This window comes from Biomphalaria glabrata, chromosome 1 (genome assembly GCF_947242115.1).
Source record: "Biomphalaria glabrata chromosome 1, xgBioGlab47.1, whole genome shotgun sequence".
Lineage (NCBI taxonomy): Eukaryota > Metazoa > Mollusca > Gastropoda > Planorbidae > Biomphalaria > Biomphalaria glabrata.
The window spans coordinates 1,811,589-1,831,255 of NC_074711.1; the positions used below are offsets into that span (position 1 = coordinate 1,811,589).

At 35.9% G+C, this 19,667-nt stretch overlaps 1 protein-coding gene across 2 annotated transcripts in view; it reads left to right on the top strand.

Moving 5' to 3' along the window:
• LOC106062762 (neural-cadherin-like) overlaps positions 1-19,667 on the top strand; it is a 61,067-nt gene that overhangs the window by 14,235 nt on the left and 27,165 nt on the right. For both annotated transcript variants that reach the window (XM_056044218.1, XM_056044278.1), the window contains exons 3-21: positions 123-320; positions 731-837; positions 1,118-1,251; positions 1,465-1,642; positions 2,377-2,460; positions 4,084-4,192; positions 4,884-5,007; positions 6,886-7,032; positions 7,191-7,294; positions 9,705-9,985; positions 10,316-10,477; positions 10,708-10,857; positions 12,802-12,942; positions 14,540-14,655; positions 15,177-15,447; positions 17,632-17,829; positions 18,690-18,855; positions 19,148-19,291; positions 19,430-19,560. In XM_056044218.1, the coding sequence (XP_055900193.1) occupies positions 123-320; positions 731-837; positions 1,118-1,251; positions 1,465-1,642; positions 2,377-2,460; positions 4,084-4,192; positions 4,884-5,007; positions 6,886-7,032; positions 7,191-7,294; positions 9,705-9,985; positions 10,316-10,477; positions 10,708-10,857; positions 12,802-12,942; positions 14,540-14,655; positions 15,177-15,447; positions 17,632-17,829; positions 18,690-18,855; positions 19,148-19,291; positions 19,430-19,560 (2,945 nt within the window). The remainder of the gene's footprint in view (positions 1-122; positions 321-730; positions 838-1,117; positions 1,252-1,464; positions 1,643-2,376; positions 2,461-4,083; positions 4,193-4,883; positions 5,008-6,885; positions 7,033-7,190; positions 7,295-9,704; positions 9,986-10,315; positions 10,478-10,707; positions 10,858-12,801; positions 12,943-14,539; positions 14,656-15,176; positions 15,448-17,631; positions 17,830-18,689; positions 18,856-19,147; positions 19,292-19,429; positions 19,561-19,667) is intronic.

Below are 19,667 nucleotides of genomic sequence, written 5' to 3' on the forward strand. Positions count from 1 at the left end.
ACGCATATTATTGCTTTTTCCTTCACCGGAAAAAAAAATAAAATCTGACAGCTTGTTTGTTTTATATAAAATTAGAATTATAAAAACACATTTGAATGCTTTTAATACACTATATATTTCAGATGTCAGATATGTGACTGTTCGATTGAGACTGTCAGATGTGAATGATGAACCACCAATGGTTATAAATCAGCCAGTTCCATATTTAGCTGTGGTCTCACCAGCAGCAAGCTCAGGCACTACTGTTTACACCTTAACAGTCTCTGACCCAGATACAGTGCCAGTCAATAAACCGAATCCACAATTTCAGATTCTTTTGCGTAAGTATCAAAATAAGATTTGAGTTCATCATACTTTTAATCTTTTTTTTTTCCCCAACCAATTTAGTTATTCTATATTCAAACAAACAAAAAAACTAATTTTTGACATGACAATATTATTTGCAATAATCACTACAGTAACATTTTATTATCGCAGGAAAACATGAAAAACTTAAACACAGACAGTGGTGTAGTTAGGAATTTGCCATCATTTGGGAGCAAAGGGGGGTTGACCTCTTTGGGGAGCCCTGCATTTTGCATAATATTTAATGTAGAAACACTCATTTGGATTTTCAAATTCTCCCCACCCTCCCCCCAACCTAGCTACACCTCTGAACACAGATTACATTTCGTATTGAACGAAGAAAGTTTACTTGTTCTAAATTGGCTTCAACCTTGTTTGTTTTCAGAAACACCTAATAACAGGTTCACATTATCAGCTGTGGATGGTAATAGAGTCAATATTATTACAGCGTTATCGGATCCATTTCCTCAAGGCACAGAATATGTTCTCAATGTAAACAGTTTTGTTTTCTTTGACATTGTTCTGTTGTGTGATAACACCTAGCATTGCCATTCTTAGTTTACGCTAATGTTTATATATAAATGTTACTACAGTAATAATATATGTGTGTGTTGTAGACATTGACTTTAAATGCTATCCAGATGTGGGTTTCACCTTCAGTGATATTCCTAGACTGGATAGAGCCTGTATATATTTATTCTTGTAAAATAAGCTCCTTATATATATAATAAAATAGACACAAAGTGAAAGGTAATAACTATAATATATTCAGATTCAAGTACAAGATGATGCCGGCAATAAAAATCAGGAACCTATAGTAGTAAAAATACTAGTTGGTCAGCGCTCACCACAGTTTTTTGCCACTGCTTATGTGGGACAGATCTATGAAACAAATACCCCACACTAGTAAGTAGTACACTAGTTTATATAATGTGTCTTTCATTGATAACCTAAAACTCACATCCAATATATTTTAAATACTTTAATGGCACAAGAGATGCGCTAACTTGGCAGGCTTATTTTTTTATTTTAAATAAATGTAACTTTTTAACTCGTGCAATGAAAAGATAGATCTTTGAGTATCGATTACTAACCAAATTCTTTTCATTTAATGACTAGTTTACTGAACGGTAGCGGCCAGACACTAGAAATCAAAGCATTACAGTTCCAGACAGGATCACCGCTTCAGTTTAGGCTGGTGGATACCAACAGCGCCAATTACTACTCTGGATATTATTCCTTAGAAGGTCAACCTCCTTCTGGCAATGTTCAGTCTATCAAACTAAAGAGCAGCCAGGTAGAGTGATTACACTTTGGTTATGTTAAGTTTGACTTTGGCAATGTGTTAGTTGGCTTAAATCTCATTAAGAATTTTCAGTTATGATTTTTACCATCACACTCTGGTCTTCTAACTCCACTATCTCATCTTATCTTTTCTTATCTAATTAATTACAGATCTCACTTCAAAAATAGAATTATGTCATATGCATATCAGTGTGTTAATCTAGTCATGCATGTTAATTAAAGACTTAAACTCTGCTAAGTCCTTGGTTTTCCTTGCTGATTCTGGCAACCCTTTAATGACACTATGGAAGAAGAAGCACTTGTATGAATATGTTTTAGCATATATGGAAGAAAAAAATGTGTCATTTTTGTGTCTGAGTATCTTATATTATTAGATTTTGTATTTCTTGTAAGATATGGTTCAGTTGGTTCAGTATTTATAGAATATTTCTACTTTACGTATTTGTCTTCTGTCCTGACGTGATTCTATTAATGTATTTCTCTACTTAAATGTGTATATTTGTTCTTTGTAAATCTCACTGCTCTTTTTTGCATGCACTCTAATTTCTTTGTTTTCTTGAGTTAAGGGGGTCCCAAACGGAGTGCACACATTCTAATAATAGTCTAACCAGGGATTAAATATCATTACATTTTAATTTATGTTCTTTTTTTATTTGTACAATTTTCTTTTAATAAGCCCTCATTTTTTGTTTGATTTGTAATAATTTGGCTTCTTCATATGTCCAGCCTATTGACTATGAGCAAGTGACTACAATGCTTACCAGTGTTCTAGCCATAGACCCAGTGTCTCAGCAGACTAGCACAGCCTCAGTAAGTAGTGTTTTTGTTTAGGTTAATTGTGAACTTAAGGTCATGATGTAAACTTGTTTATCTCAATATACTAATAGAATGAGTGTGATTAGAGTATTTTTGTAGTAATGGAATAACAGGATTTTTTAAAAGGATATTAGAGGATCATATACTAAGAAGCTTATATATCACTGACTTGGCTAGAGTTACCTACAAATAAAAGATATTATGGTAGTGTGGATGATGTAAGAATGCCAGGACTTAACTAACATTGTCAAAATAGCAAGTACAGCAGATGTAAATGTCATCAAAGAAGAGTTACCTGCTGTTGTTGTACCATTGTCTTTCAAGGAGGGCTTCAGTTTTGATAATCCTTCCAAGGTAGTAGGACGAATGCCTTCATCCTTAGTTACCTGAGGATATGGGACTTTACAGTTAGCTTTTTACTTCTAAAAAGTAATTTGTTTCCTTTTTGAAAACTTCACATTTCACTACACACAATTATTGGTTCAAGTTTAGTTGATTCATCTTTTTGGTGGCTGAGTAGAAAGCACTTGGCTTCTGAACCGAAAGGTCCCAGATTTAAATCTTGGTGAAGACTGGGATTTTGAATTTCATGACTTTCCAGATTCCCCAGAGTTCACCCAACTCTGATGAGTTACCTGACTTTAGTTTGGGGAAAGTAAAGGCGGTTGGTGGTTGTGTTGGCCACATGACACCCTCGTAAACCGTTGGCCACAGAAACAGATGACCTTTACATCATCTGCCCTTTAGATCGCATTGCATTGTATGAATTCTTGTTGGATCTCATCTTAGTCTCACCATATTTCTTCACTCCACTCCATAACTGTTGTGTCTTTAATGTTGCTATAATATTGTTACGATTCTCTCCTAATCAGGCCTTCTGTAAAACACTGCTAAACACAACACAACACATCAACGCATCAAGAACCTGACAACAAGAGCTCCCCAATAATCTGGTACTTTAATAATGAGTGAATAAGTAGAAGACAGCCAATACGACACAATTGGCAACACATCAACAACTAAAATGTTACATTGTACATCACCGTACACAACTCTACTGTCTCTATTTCTTCCTGGACTCGTACCTAACACTTGAGGACTAGACCAGGACCGACTTCATGGCCGACTAACAGTCCTGGTCTCAACGCTCTCCGGTCTTGAACTGCCGCTTTCTTACTCACTGTGTCACTCGTACCGCAGGCTTTCGATCACATGACCATAACATTGGTCACATTTGCATGCAATCGTAGTACTGTCCCTTGTCCATGGCCCCGCTGACCTGAGTGATTCACGTGTGTGTCAGCTGAGCCTATAGTTAACCCTTTTGTGCCGCCAATAGGGTAGTAACAATATATTACATGCCATGTTTGCTAATCATTTATTCCAGCACTAAAAGTTCTGTGTAGGCCAAACATGGATCCGCACATTTTTCTAAAAACTTTTTAGTGGCAAACAAGTTGTAATAGACTTAGTTGACGCACTTGGATTATGAATCTAGCTTGACTAGTATAAAAGTTATTTATATTTGTTCTCTTGTACTTTTCTCATTTCTTGTTTTTTAAAAAAAAAAACTACATGTATAAACTAACAATCTGTTTGGACGTGATTCTATTTCAGTTGACCATTAATATATTGGATGAAAATGACAACGCACCAGTGTTTTCTGTGGTTCAGTACTTTGGAACAGTGCCTGAAAATTTAGCTGTTGGAAGCTCAGTACTAAGAGGTTAGCTCGACCTTTGACTTGTAGATCTAGATCATATCTAGTTAGTAGTGAATTAAACTGAATAGACTTGTAGATCTAGATCTAGTTAGAAGTAGTGAATTACAATTTAAAGGATTCATTTTTGTTTGCTACACATCATTTTTTTTCCCTTTTAAATAAGATTAGTGCATTAGATAACAAATTAACAAACAAACAAACATAAAAAACTCAACTTTACAAACCAAAATCAAATTAAATATTAAAAGGAGGAAAAAAAAGGTCCATAAAAATAATGAGAAAAAAAAACAAAGTGAGTTGATGCTGTGATGCAGCAGTTCTCAACCTTTTAAGCTCGGCCACCCTTTTTACAATCCCCCACTCTGCCGTGACCCCCCCCCCACCCCTTGCTCACATACACAGCAATAGAAGAATAGACAAAACAATCCATCTTTTCGATGGTGGTTGGCGAACCCTGGCAAATCGTCAATCCAAGGGGGTCGCGACCCACAAGTTGAGAACCCCTGCTGTGATGGGGCATAGAGATTTTTTCAGGAAATCCATAAAATCTATTTATGAATATTTTAAATCCATTCCTGGACATCATCGTTTTGTCATTGGCAAGCAACATTTACATTTTGTGTACATTTTATTCTTATGATCTTGACGTTCCCAAATGTTCTCTGAGCAAAGAAATGTGCTTGGTGAATTTCAGTGACTGCAAGTGACAGAGACAGTGGACAGAATGGAGTTATCACTTTTTCAACAAACAGTGCTTACTTCAGTGTTGAAACGTTGAGAAACAATTCATATTATGTTGGAACCATCAAAGTCAAAAGGTATGCATGTGTGATAGTACAGCCTGAAGAAATAGGTGTTAGGCAAGAAAAGTTTGTAGTGTCCTGATCATTAGAAACTGAAACATTGAACTAGAATGATAATAAGGCTTGTTTTCGAGTCTGAAGATTAATGAGTAATGCAGTATTTCCCATGGCTATGCATTTTCCCAGCTGCGACCTACATCTTTTGCCACGACCTGATACTTACAAAAAAATTAAGATATTTTTTCAACTCAAATTTTTCTTGTTTTCAACTAGTTCTAGGTCTCAGTTTAACTCAATTTTATAATAGTTAAGTATCATTCCTAGGGCCATCATAAGTTGTTTTTTTTCCTTTTTTGTATGACCATAGTATGAAAAGAATTAAGCAACTTTAATTGTAATGAGTGATTGCTGTGTACATCAGAACTCATTATGAAAAATTGTATTTGTAAGAAACATTTTATAAGCCTGGTATAAAAAAGGAAAATGGCAGGGGTTCCGGTGCACGTGGTCTCTGGCCGCGAGTCTGACACCCCGCCAGACAGAACAGCATACACTGTTCTCATTTAGGCCGTGAAAGGGAGATCTTGTTCACTCTTGATGGCTTAGAGTTCCAAGAGCCGAAGGCTCAACTATATCTTGACAGTTTCAAGAAGAAGAAGAAGAAGAATACATGGAGTGAGGTGGAAGAGTTTAATTTAGCATGGGCAGATCCTAACCTCATTCATGGGCAGATTCTAACCTCATTCATGGGCAGATTCTAACCTCATTGTTATTATGGCAAGGGACTAGGATACACGAGAACTGAAATCCAAATGTTTCAGAGGAGGAGAGGATTTTTTTTATGGTATTGGTTTATGCAAAGGTTACCAGTTACTCCGCATCTTAATTGCCCTAACCCTATAACCTTTGATGTATAAAGTTAGATATAAATTCATTTCAATACACTTCAGAAAGTAAACATCCAGCCATGGCACAAGTCTACAAATTGTAATTTGCCTTATCCATCACCTTCAGTGAAGTCCAGTAGGGCGTCTGCGCCATAGGTGCCATTATCCCGTTGATGGTTAGAAAGGCTTTTATCCAACCACCAGGCCTGGACATGGGGCTTTTCACCCCTGTCCTGTCTGAGGGCTCCCAACGGTAAACAGCCATATCGGTTGACCGGGCCGTGCCGTGTACACAGAGCACCGTCCCCGATCTCTAGACCCACTCGCTATAAGTGGTTGAGAACAGTCTCATATTCCTATACTGTTACCCCCACAATTCCCTGCAGGGGTCACCACTCCAGGCTCCTGGTTCTGATGATGACCCCCTTAGTGGAACGGCGTGGCGGACTTTTTGGACTGAGTTCCGGGCGTTCTTTCCATCCCAACCCCCAGTGAGAGAAAAAAAACAAAAGCTCACCCAGGGAAGCCCGGCCGGGCCTGGTTCGCTACTCGTACTTAGCCTATCTAGTCTCCACCCGCTAGACGTTTCCACCGGAGGGCCACGCTGAGGCGATGCCTTATCCCTAGACATGATTGCACTACTTCCAGAATCTTCTCAGAGATATGTAGTTTTGTCAGGGAGTACACAAGTAGAAACAACAACACTCATGTACATTTTTGATGCTCCTTTGATGTTTTTGTTTTGTTTACCATTCTCAAAGTTGTACAATGACTTGAGTTCCTTTTGCCCTATTGAGTCACAGGTTAACTTTGCGATTCAAATGTTTTCATGCTCGGAGAAATGTTTTAGCCAATGTATGAGGTCGTGTTGATGTCAACAGTTAATAAATGCGAAGAAATGAATGCCAAACTTTTGAGTTTTTACAGATGCCAGCAAGTCAGAATTGTTTCAACTGGACTATTAGTTCTTTTGTAAGAGTTTCTTTGATTTTTATCTTTTCCCCAGTCCTTTGGATTTTGACCAACCTCCTGGACCAGTTTACAATTTTAATGTTACTGCCACAGACAACGGCACGGAACCTAAAACTACCACAGTGCCAGTCATAGTGTCTGTCACCAATGTGAATGATAACCCACCACTAATTGATAACGGGTGAGTGCACTCGTTGTTTAATTAGAGATGTTATTTCATTGTATGCACTGTTAAAGATGAGCTGTACACTTTATAGTTGGTTATATTGAATAATTTCTCTAATAGAAACCTATTTTCATGTATAGCAAAGCTTAATTTTTTCTTTATTTCCCTATTAGAACCAGCACTTTTAGGTTGATGGAAACTTCAGCAAAAGGGGATGTTGTTGGTATTATCAAAGCCTCAGACATTGATGGAGATGGTGTCAGGTTTTTTTTTATTGGTAACTATAAAACTGAAATAATTAAAACCCACGCACATGTTATAATGTTAGCAACATATCAATAATTACACAATGAACTTATATCCCAAATCTAAGGAACAAAAGTAACTATTGTTCTTTTGATAAAAAAAAACACACCACCTTTAGAATACAAACACACATAGAAAACATATATTTATATTTTATTTTTCAATTCATATTAAAATAATCATATAAAAAGTAAGTAAAGTACTGCTTTTAGACCTTAAGATCTAAGGGCAGATAGTAATCTGTTTCTATATCATATATAATTTGGTTAAAACATTTTGCACCGAAATGTGTTTAAGGGAAATTCTCAATAACATAGTGTCACAGTCTTGTTCGACATTGTTGTTTCTTCACCTTGGGTCAAGAAGGTGAAAGCACGAGAAAACTCTGAATAGAAAGAGGAAGTAAGAATGACTAAATTCACTTTAATTCAGTAGCAGTCATTTTTGGTACTTGGAGCAGTACAGACCTTTTGAGAGTTGCTTTGTTACCTGCTGTGATGCAGACATGATGTATTATTGTTGTACTTAGTGTGAGATATACTTATTCTAAGGACTTATTATTTGATACCGCTGTGATGTGGATGTAACTGTATTTCAATACGTTCGATTATGTTTATGTAACTGCTATGAAGGATACCTTGCCATTCTTATTTAACCAGTGATTTGTAACTGAATGCTTGAAGTTGCAGTATTATTCTCATTTAAATAAATGTTATTTCGTCTGCTGAAATGGACTGACGTCAGTGTGTACTATTTATGTTCGTTTTGTGCTAAGTGTAGCTCAAGGACACGCAAACCCAGATCCGTTCTACCTGACGTTGATTACAAAGAATTCTTTACACATGGTTTTGCAGTAAAGTCTTAAATGACCTGTGTGGCTGAGAAGCAAATACCAACTGGCTGCTTAACTGTGGGACTTGAGTTTAATCAGATGTTTTCAATTTAAAATTTAACTAAACTTGATTTGTGTTTATTGAGTGTGCAAAAAACCTTCCAGATACCCAGATATCCTACATGTCTAGAAAAGATACAAGTCCCATAGTAACACTATTTTATCTGTAACAAATCCCCGATCAAGTGTAATTAAATGTATTTCTTTGAAAGCAAGACAAAAGTTTGCACATATTTATGAAAAAAAAAAGCTTTTGATTATAAACCTGCAAGTAAAAAATTTTTGCAAATATATTTAATGTAAACTTTGATTCTAGGAAAAATGTTGCTAATATATTGATTATAGACAGTGAAAGGCAAGGAATGGCTGTACTATTAGTGATTATAGACAGTGAAAGGCAAGGAATGGCTGTTTTAGTGATTATGGACAGTGAAAGGCAAGGAATGGCTGTACTTTTAGTGATTATGGACAGTGAAAGGCAAGGAATGGCTGTACTTTTAGTGATTATAGATAGTGAAAGGCAAGGAATGGCTGTACTATTAGTGATTATAGACAGTGAAAGGCAAGGAATGGCTGTTTTAGTGATTATGGACAGTGAAAGGCAAGGAATGACTGTACTTTTAGTGATTATAGACAGTGAAAGGCAAGGAATGGCTGTACTATTAGTGATTATAGACAGTGAAAGGCAAGGAATGGCTGTACTATTAGTGATTATAGACAGTGAAAGGCAAGGAATGGCTGTTTTAGTGATTATGGACAGTGAAAGGCAAGGAATGGCTGTACTTTTAGTGATTATGGACAGTGAAAGGCAAGGAATGGCTGTACTTTTAGTGATTATAGATAGTGAAAGGCAAGGAATGGCTGTACTATTAGTGATTATGGACAGTGAAAGGCAAGGAATGGCTGTACTTTTAGTGATTATAGACAGTGAAAGGCAAGGAATGGCTGTACTATTAGTGATTATAGACAGTGAAAGGCAAGGAATGGCTGTACTATTAGTGATTATAGACAGTGAAAGGCAAGGAATGGCTGTACTTTTAGTGATTATGGACAGTGAAAGGCAAGGAATGGCTGTACTTTTAGTGATTATAGACAGTGAAAGGCAAGGAATGGCTGTACTATTAGTGATTATAGACAGTGAAAGGCAAGGAATGGCTGTACTATTAGTGATTATAGACAGTGAAAGGCAAGGAATGGCTGTACTATTAGTGATTATAGACAGTGAAAGGCAAGGAATGGCTGTACTATTAGTGATTATAGACAGTGAAAGGCAAGGAATGGCTGTACTATTAGTGATTATAGACAGTGAAAGGCAAGGAATGGCTGTACTTTTAGTGATTATAGACAGTGAAAGGCAAGGAATGGCTGTACTATTAGTGGTTATAGACAGTGAAAGGCAAGGAATGGCTGTACTATTAGTGGTTATAGACAGTGAAATGCAAGGAATGGCTGTACTATTAGTGAAAGAAAAAAACGTCTTTGTTCGCAGGACGTGTGCCAGCAAATGAGATCTTCACAATTGGAGAACTCTCTGGTGTCATCACATTGAGTGATGTAATACCTAAAGAAAAAGATGTGTACTACCTGCCTGTCATAGCAGAAGATGACAGTCGATGTTGTGCGGGGAACTTCAAACTCACATCAACAGCAACGTTTACAGTCAACATCATTGGCATCAACGCCCAAAAGCCAACATTCACCTCATGTAATACTTATGATGGAAGCGCCACAGTAAAGGAAAAGGCTCCCATGGGAACACCCGTTTTTCAGGTATGTATTTACTTGGTACAAAACTCTTAAATCTTTAAATTATAAAGAACATGTCACTGTAAATTGATAAATAAATTAAAAATGATTGAATGAAATAAAAATGTGTATGTAATCAGAAATAAAAGTGCATAAATTAAACAATTAGCAATAAATAGTGTAATATTAATTTTCGTCTGTTTTACTTTTACCATAATATGAAGCATCCAGCCATTTAGTGTTAAAAATACATTTTGAAGCTACACTGTAAAATTTTAAAATAATTATTAAAAATATTGTATTTATTCTACAAATAATATAATTTGTGATGCCATCGGTTGTCTACCTTTACAGGTCTCAGCCTATGACCCAGATAGAGGTGAAAATGGGCGAGTTATTTATAAATTAAGCAGTCCAGATCCTGATAGTGAAAATGCCCCATTTGTTATGAATTCAACTAGTGGTATGATATCTGTGAAAGGCACCATCACTAGAGTAGCAATTGATTACATCCAGGTGACTTGTTAGATATTTTTCATTTATTTTAAGTTCTACAATTTAGTTCACACGTTTAAAACCTATGCCTGAAAAAAAATAAATTATCGAAGGTGACCATATTTATACTTTAAAAGAAACGCCTTATGCACTATAATACTTTCATTTTTTTAAAATTTACTTTCATTTTTTTGAAATTGTAACAAATATTGCTATGAAGTAGTCTCCTTATAAAAGTATGTAATAAACAGGTGACAGTCATTGGCAGTAATCCTCCCCCTGCTGTGATGGAAGGATGGTGTACATTCCGTGTGGCTATCATAGATATTAATGACCACCCGCCTGTTTTCTCCAAACAAAATTTTGATGCTCAGATTAGCAGGTCTACACCAAACAACACAGTAAGCTTTAAATCAATTATTTTTAAAATAAATCTATATATGTAAAATGGCAATGCTGCTTAAAATACAAGAAAGTTAATAAGTGCTATCTTGTGTCAAATTTATGAATAGAACTTGATACTAAGTCCATAAGTCCATCCAAATGATGGGTAAATAATGACATTTGTTTTAAACTTAAAGATCTTTTTATGTTTTTGTTTTTTTGTGCTTGTCCCAGATTTTCCGAATTCTAGAATTATAAATTTGATAGATAGGGGAAATGACTGTTCTTGACTGCGTCACTACAGGGTTTTTATCAGGGGCTCTACCGATAAATAACCATGCCAAACAAACTGGAGAATGCTCTTTCAACTCAGAGCAGGGCATATCTTTGCATTTTACCTAGACAGAATAAACCTCACTCAACTAATAAATAGATAACAAAATGGCTCTGTAAACTTTATACTTAACTACTATTTATATAATTTTCTTACTTAATCGAATCAGCTCTGCTATTAAAGGCTCGTTACTTTCAAACAGATGACTTCAGTAGGTAAAACAATCCAAACAAAACAATTCTCAATCACACAGGAATCTTAATAGATCACTTCTTGCAAATAAAAAAGTAAGCGTGGTCGAGAGGCCAAGTGCGCTTGAACTTGGCTTGGCTACCTAGAAAGGGGCTCGAGGTTCGACACCCGACTCGGGCAGAGTTGTGTTTACTGAGCGCCTAAAGGCAGCACGGAAAACCAACTTCTAGATATCCCCTCTCTCCCCCCCCCCCCCCCCCCCCCAACTGGTCCACAAATGAGTTTGGACCAAAAGCGCTCTGAGCATGCTATAAGCATGAAAGTAGTGCTATATAAAAGCTATAATTAAAAAAAAAGATTATGGGATGTGTAGTGGAGAGGTATGACTTTGAATCCCATCTTGCCGAGGGCCTAATAGCAGCATGGAAACCTTCTCCTAGTTAGTCCCTCCTTCCACTTGTCCATAAATAAGCTTGGACTATAGGGCACAGAGCATGCTTGGCCACCCAGATCCTTACTTAACACAGAATTTATATAGTGTTGTAACCCCAGTGGCGGACTGAAAGGGTTAATGTGTGTGCGGCCTACTGATACACACGACTCAGGCCAATCACACAGGTCAACGGCTGTCGATAGACAAGGGACAGTACTGCTAGTTCACGCAAGTATGACCTTTGTTGTGGTCATGTGATCAAGAGCCTTCACGGTCGAGAGACAGTGTGTTGAGAAGGACAGTTGAGTCCAGGACAGCAAGGCAGTAAGGACTTGTGGTACCTTTGAGTCCTCGAAAATGTAGCTGTAAGAGCTAGAGAGACTAGTAATGTTTAGTTAGGCAGTTCTGTTAAGTTCAAGAAAGCATTTGAATTTGATGTAGCTAATTGTGTTGAATTGGCTGTCGATGTATTTGTAATTAAATCCCCACTTTGTTACTTGAAGCTCTTGTTGTCAAGTTCTTGAGTTAGATGTGCTGTTGTGTTTGCAGAAGGCCTGATAGAGAAGATCGTAACAATATATTAATATATTTGTAACCATTAAAATAAAACTGATAGCCTGCCCTAACCAAACAAAAAAAATTCTCAAAGTATAATAAGACTATTCAGAACAATGCTGCACAAATAGTCCTACAAAAAACATGAGTTTCTGTTACTGTTCTCTTGCATGCGCCCTATTGGCTTTCTGCAAAAGATAACATGCTTTGCTACATTCAAGAAGAACATTGAAACCTATCTGTTCAAAACTTTCTTAGATTAGTTTGTTATTTCAACTCTTGTGTTGATATTTGTTATGTATCATAGTGCCATGAGCCTACATAAGGTTTGTTAACAGCGCACTACAAATAAATAGTTATTATTATTATTATTATTACATTGTGCTTCTTTTTTCATTTGAAATATTTTAAAATGTGAAATCTCCTAATATTTTGATTTGTGTTTAGGCAATAATCAAGATGTTTGCTACAGATGAAGATGTGGGGGCCAATGCCAACATAACATACTCATTTTCCAATGCTTCTAACATGTTCAGCATTGATTCAGTAACTGGTGTGGTCAGACTAATTGGAATTTTAAACCCACAGGTAACACTAATCAAACTTTTGTATAGTTGGATATTGATATTGATGTCAGTTAAGAAGTTTTGTTTTGCTTTGTTTTGTAACTGATTCACTCTTGCAATTTCCAAAGTACTAACTGCAATACTGTCTGAGTATGGAAGGTAAATGGACCATCAGTATTGAGCAGTTTTTAAAAACAACTTTTATTTTGGAGTTGAATGGAGTCAGAATAAAATGTTAGTTTTGATTAAAAACTCTCTTGTTTTTCTTCAAGGACACAAAAGCTGTATTAGAGTGGAGCTAAAAAAGAAAATGACAAGACAAAAACAAACGCACACACTTGCTTCAACCCACTTGTGATGAGAGCTAAAGGGACAAAATTATCAGTCTTCCATCACCTTCAGCTTCACCTATTTCTGATGAACTGTTGGAGCAACACACACGATCTTTCAACAATTTTTTCACCATTCTTCTCTGTCGATTCCCTTTGATAGAATGTTTTTTCAATGACAGACCTGTCTATTCTTCTTCTATGTTGTCTTACCATTGCGTTATCGGTCTGCCTCTTCTTCATTTTTCTGTTACTGTTCCCTGAGGGAAGGTTTTTAGGAGCTTTAAGGACCTTGTGATATGACCTTAGAGTTTTGGTTTGCACTTTTTTTGACAGTAGTTAGCAGATCATCATGGGGTCTGATCATGGAACTTATCCTGTCTCTAATCTCTTTGTTTGTGATGCGTAGTAGCATGAAAAGTTGACCTATGTAATTAGTCAATATTTTTCCTATTCCCCTTCAAGGCTATAAACATCTGGTTTTTTTTTGGCTTGTATCTGTAGTTTATTAAGAAGCGTTATGGTCTAGTCTTTTCAAACACTGCTTAGCATTGAACTGACCTGGTAATTGTTAAAAAAAAAATTTCTGAGAGGTGTTTTTTTCAACATCAAATCTGCATAACACCTTTATTACTGCTCAACTTGTTGGGTGTTACTTTGGGTTCTTGTTTGCGTGACTTGTGTCTTACATAGGACAACAAACATTGATATTTATTGAATGACACTCTTTTCAGCAGACAATATATTTGTTTGTAAAATGTTTTACATGTTTCGGATGTTCCTTCAGAGTTGAAGATAGTTTACTTCCTACTCCAAACCTCCCGCAGGACGACGGGGGGATGGGAGCGGGCAGGATTTGAACCCTCGACCGTCGATAAATCCGAACGACAGTCCAGCGCACAAACCACACGGCCAGGGCAGCCATCCTGTTAATATAAGATAGTAATACATAAGTAATCCAGCCATAAGGCTCCATGAATGAATAAACAATATCTTCCAGAATCAGTAATGAATTATGCATCACAAATTATAAGTCCCAAATATGATGAATGCATTTCTCAAAGACACAGTAAAAATCTTTATTTTTTTATGTTCAGTTTCTTGATTCAGCCCCTATAGTCTTATTTCTAATATCATTTTATTATTTTTTTTTAAATTTCTTTTAAAAAATATTGGTACACCTTTGTAGTAGTATCATTGTGAATCTAGAAGTTTTTATTTTTTGAAACCATAACCCCCTAGGAAAGATAATGATTGACATCTAACAATGAATGTTTGACTCTGTTACAGGTGGACTCGTCCTACACTTTGATTGTGGTAGCCAATGATAACGGCAAGGATCCTGGTCCACTCAAAGGCAACACTACCCTGACTATTACAACTAAAGCTTCAGGAGTAGCACCATCGTAAGTAGAGTTGTAAAAGTGTCTTTGTAAGCTATAGAAGAGTTTGAAAGTTTTATCTTCAAAGATCTGGGAATGTGATGGCTGAGAAGTAAGCTTTAGGATTCCTAACCAAGGGTTCTGGGTTTGAATCTCTTTAATCCTGAAAGTGCTGAGCTGTTTCAGAATGAGTGCATACAAAATGAAATTACAATTCTGATGTTTAGAGGCTAAAACTACCACACGCATCTTAAGGGTTAAAGACTGGGATTTTGAATTCTGGATGTTTAAGTAGACTCTGAGTCCTCCCAAATCTAATGAGTAACTGACATAAGTTGGTGAAAATAAATTGCTATCCACATGACACCCTCATTGACATCAGTCATAGAAACAGATGACCATTACATCATTTGCCCTATAGATCACAAGATCTGGAAGGGGAGCTTTACTTTTTTAAAATTTAAGATTGACCAGTTTAACCCTCTCCTACCAAAAAAACTGAATTGGTGTTGTAACCTTTTTTTTTTTGTGTGCTTAATCTCTAGGTTTGTGAGTCTGCCTCCAAGTTTATCAAACTTCAATATTAGTGAAACGCCATTACCGGGGACAGTAGTGACTACTTTTTCATGCAAATCAAACAATAATAAACCTGTGGAGTTTTTAGTGCTGGATGCTGGGACTACCATTGCCTCCACTACATTTGACAAACAGATGGTAGATGGATCCAATCCAACCACGATGAACCTGGTGCTGAGACCTTTTGTCACTTTAGATTATCTCAGTAAGAAGCAGTACCAGTTAACTATTGTTTGTCTGGTAAGTGTTGAACAGATTACACATTTAGGAGAATGTTTTAAAGGAAAGCTTTTAGAGGGACCTCATTCCCTGGGAAGAAGTATCTATGTCAAGTTTTGCTAGTTTTGCTTTATTATTTGGCCTATTTTGTATGAGTAGGTTTATTAAACTTATTTCCAAGATTTTGCACTTCAACATTTTTAAGTCCACATCTGACACCGTTTTCGTGTTTTCTGCCTTGATGTTGTATGATTAAAACAAGTGTGCTATAAAAACAACGCCTTGACTTAAAAAAAAAACCCACCCAGTCCTAAAAAAATCTTTATTAAATGAAAGGATTTATCTAGCGAGTGCAGATAATGTGATGAATTACATCCAAACATGACCCAAGTTTTGATTTCTCTTTATCAGCCAAGACTGCAAAGACTATTGCAATGAGAGGACATTTGGGCTGGAGAGGGCAGCACTTGGAGTTAGTGGAAATTTAGTGGAAATTACCCTATAGATACAAAAAAAACAACAACCCCACAACATTACAGGCACATGCAGAACATATACAGAACATAATAAATACACTTATACCGTATACTGAGATATGTACATATAAAACAAAATTGAAACATACCCCTTTTAAAAGTTAAACAATATTATTTTAAATTCAAGATGGCTATTTAAACTTTGGACAATGATAACATAAGTACTTGTTCAATTATTTTAATCAATATTTTTATTCCTGAAAGGGAAAAAGGCATTTTTTTTATCTCTCTATCACATTTATGATGTAGGCCTAATTATTTTCTTCTCTCTTTTTTTAAGGAATATGTGTAACTTTGAAGATAAGATCTCAAATACTAAAAAGCCTATAAAAATATGATTTTTATCATTCCCATTCCCTTTATCCTGGGGAAGACTTGGGGATTTTAAAAAATTAATTTTGAGATCATTAGGGCGCCTCTGAATCCACCCAGCTCTAATGGGTCCCTGACATTAGTTGGGGAAAAAGTAAAGGCAGTTGACCATTGTGCTGGCAACATAACACTCTTGTTAAGCGTGGTCGAGAGGCTAAGTGTGCTTGAACTTGGCTTGGCTTGGCTACCTAGAAGGGGGCTCGAGGTTCGACACCCGACTCGGGCAGAGTTGTGTTTACTGAGCGCCCAAAGGCAGCACGGAAAACCAACTCTAGATACCCCCCCCCGGTCCACAAATGAGATTGGACCAAAAGCGCTCTGAGCATGCTATAAGCATGAAAGTAGCGCTATATAAAAGCTATAATAATAATAATAAAACCATGGGCCACAAAAACAAATGACCTTTACATCATCTCCTCTATAGATTGCAAGGTCTGACAAGGGCACTTTCTTTTTATTCCCTTTAATCTGCTTGGCATAGTGGCATATGTTAGACCTTCCAAATGTGTGCTTTTAAAAAAAATAAAAAATCTGCATATTGTAATCACAAACAAATAAACCATTTTTAAAACATGACAAAAGGCAGTAAGTCAGATTCCATAGCTATAGAAAATTTACACCATCCATAACTTTATTATCAAATTTTCTTATGAATTCTGACATAAACTGCAACTGTGGTTGTAGGGAGAGATCAACTTCAATGAACATTAGCAACAAACAATAAACATTATTCACAAAATACAAACAGTAAACATATACAAACATTGGCAGGATAATAAAAGTTACAAGCATTCAAAGGATACAAACAGTTAACATATAATATGCAAACATTGGCAGAATAATAAGTTACAAACATTCACAGAATAATAAGTTACAAACATTCACAGAATACAAACAGTAAACATATACAAACATTGGCAGGATAATAACAGTTACAAACATTGACAGATTACAAACAGAAAATGTATACAAACACTGACAGAATACAATGTACCAGTGTTCTTTACAGGTCCATTCCCATATTTCCCAATTAATGAAGTCTGCCTGTGGTCATCATAGGATCTTTATTTATGAAGAAATGTTAGAAATGTACACAGGTTGAACTCAATGTTCTTATGAATGCTATAAAGGTGTTAGTTAATAGACATGGTGGGGCTGCAAGGGTTGAGTTAGAGAGTATTTAAAAAAAAAACTCACTTGGTCACTAGGTTTTAATTAGAATTGTTAATTTTGTTTTGTACTTTCTCTCTAAATGTAAAAATAAAAAATTACTGAATAAACTTAATCTCTTGTGCAGACATTGGATGATAATCCAGGCCGAGTTGAGATATATCCTACAGTGAATGTCTTAGATGCCAACAATAAGATCCCTACCTTTGTAGGCTTAGACATTAATGGCAGGTACGCTGGATCAGTTAGTGAGAATCAGCAAGTTAATGCTACAGTTATCCAAGTCTCAGCTAATGATCAGGACACTGAAATCGATTTTAAAACCGTAAGTCTTCTTCCTATCTTAACCCTTTGGACCCTCGCAGTTCCCTGCCCTTAGTTTTCTATTCCCCAAGGCTCCTAGGGAAAAATTATTTTTAATGAACTATTTTATTACGAGAGAAATTTATTATTATTATTTATTATCTTAACCTCCTATATTCTTTCTTGGTATGTAAGTCTTCTCAGCATGTAGACCCCTCATTCCTTCGATGAACCTGGTGCTGGTATAGATGTAGATCTAGTGTCTTCATTTACTGTAACTGTGCTGATTTCGTCTAGATCTAGAATAATCTAGATAATCGTCGAGTCAATCTCCATTTCATTTTCATTAGTATCATTGTAATCATTTTGTAGATCTAGTTCGTTTCTTAGAATCATTGATGATATTGTTCCCTGCTTCATGCAAAGTTTATTTTATTTGGATAAGACTACGAGTACCTGAATCAATAAAGTGTCTTTTCATTTTGTAAATCAATTTACCATTTAAAAATACAAAACTCATGGGTGTGAGATTATTGTCATTTACCATAAAACGAATAGTCCTACGTGACGTTTTTTTTTTTGCATTTTTAATTATGGACATTAGTTTTAAGGTATGGTGCGCGAGACACCATACCGGGGTGGCGGGGCATGTATTTTTTTCGCACAGACCGCTTAATCGGGCTGGCAGGTTCAGAAGGTTAAGTGTTCAGTTTGCATTCATTGTGATGTTTTATCCGTGTGTGTGGGGGGGAGGTCAGACACTGCAATTCTTTGTAATGCACTGCTGGGGCGATTGAATTAAAATCAATTATTTAAGAAATTACTTGTCATTTTTTTTCAGAACTCGTAACTCATAATATTTTGTTCAATCTTTTTTTTTAGGTCACTTTTTCAATTATAGATGACAACCAGAATTTCAGCATTCGTTCTGATGATCAAAACAGAGCCACCATCTTGACCAATGTGATGTTTGACAGGGAAAGACAAGATTTGTACATTGTTAGAATACGTGCTCAAGATGGTGGGAATGGACCTGTAAAGAACACTGGTACATTGTATTCTGTCAATGTTTGTATACATTTTCTGTTTGTATTCTGTCAATGTTTGTAACTGTTATTATCCTGCCAATGTTTGTAAATGTTTACTGTTTGTATTCTGTGAATGTTTGTAACTTATTATTCTGCCAATGTTTGCATATTATATGTTAACTGTTTGTATCCTTTGAATGCTTGTAACTTTTATTATAGTGCCAATGTTTGTATATGTTTACTGTTTGTATTTTGTGAATAATGTTTATTAATTTGTTGCTAATATTGATTGAAGTTGATCTCTCCCTACAGCCACAGTTGCAGTTTATGTCAGAATTACAGATGTGAATGACAATGCTCCTTATTTTCCATATGCCACATACTCTTTTAATGTCTCAGAGTCAGCTAAAGTCAGTGAGGATGTTGCTACAGTAATAGCCATCGATCCTGATTCAAGTAAGCTTTACATTCCCCTGCATATTAGCATTAAAACTAAATACAACCTTCTTCCCTTTTTTTTCTTTATGCGGCTGACTACATAAAGTGTTAGCAAAATATTTTGAAATAACAACAAATATTGTTTTCTTGCTGCAGTTGACAATGATACCTTAAACTACAGATTCACCCCTGAAACCAATTACCTAAATGCCTTTTATATCCTGGATGGTATTGGACAAATAAAAGTAGCTAGAAAGTTGGACTATGAAAATGCAAATGAGCCAAAGGTAATGCATAATTACATTATTTGTCTCCTTCTTTAGTTAGCCTCATAAATTCTACATGTCTACTGTTTATAGTTTAGCTTCATAAATTCTACATGTTTAGTGTTTAT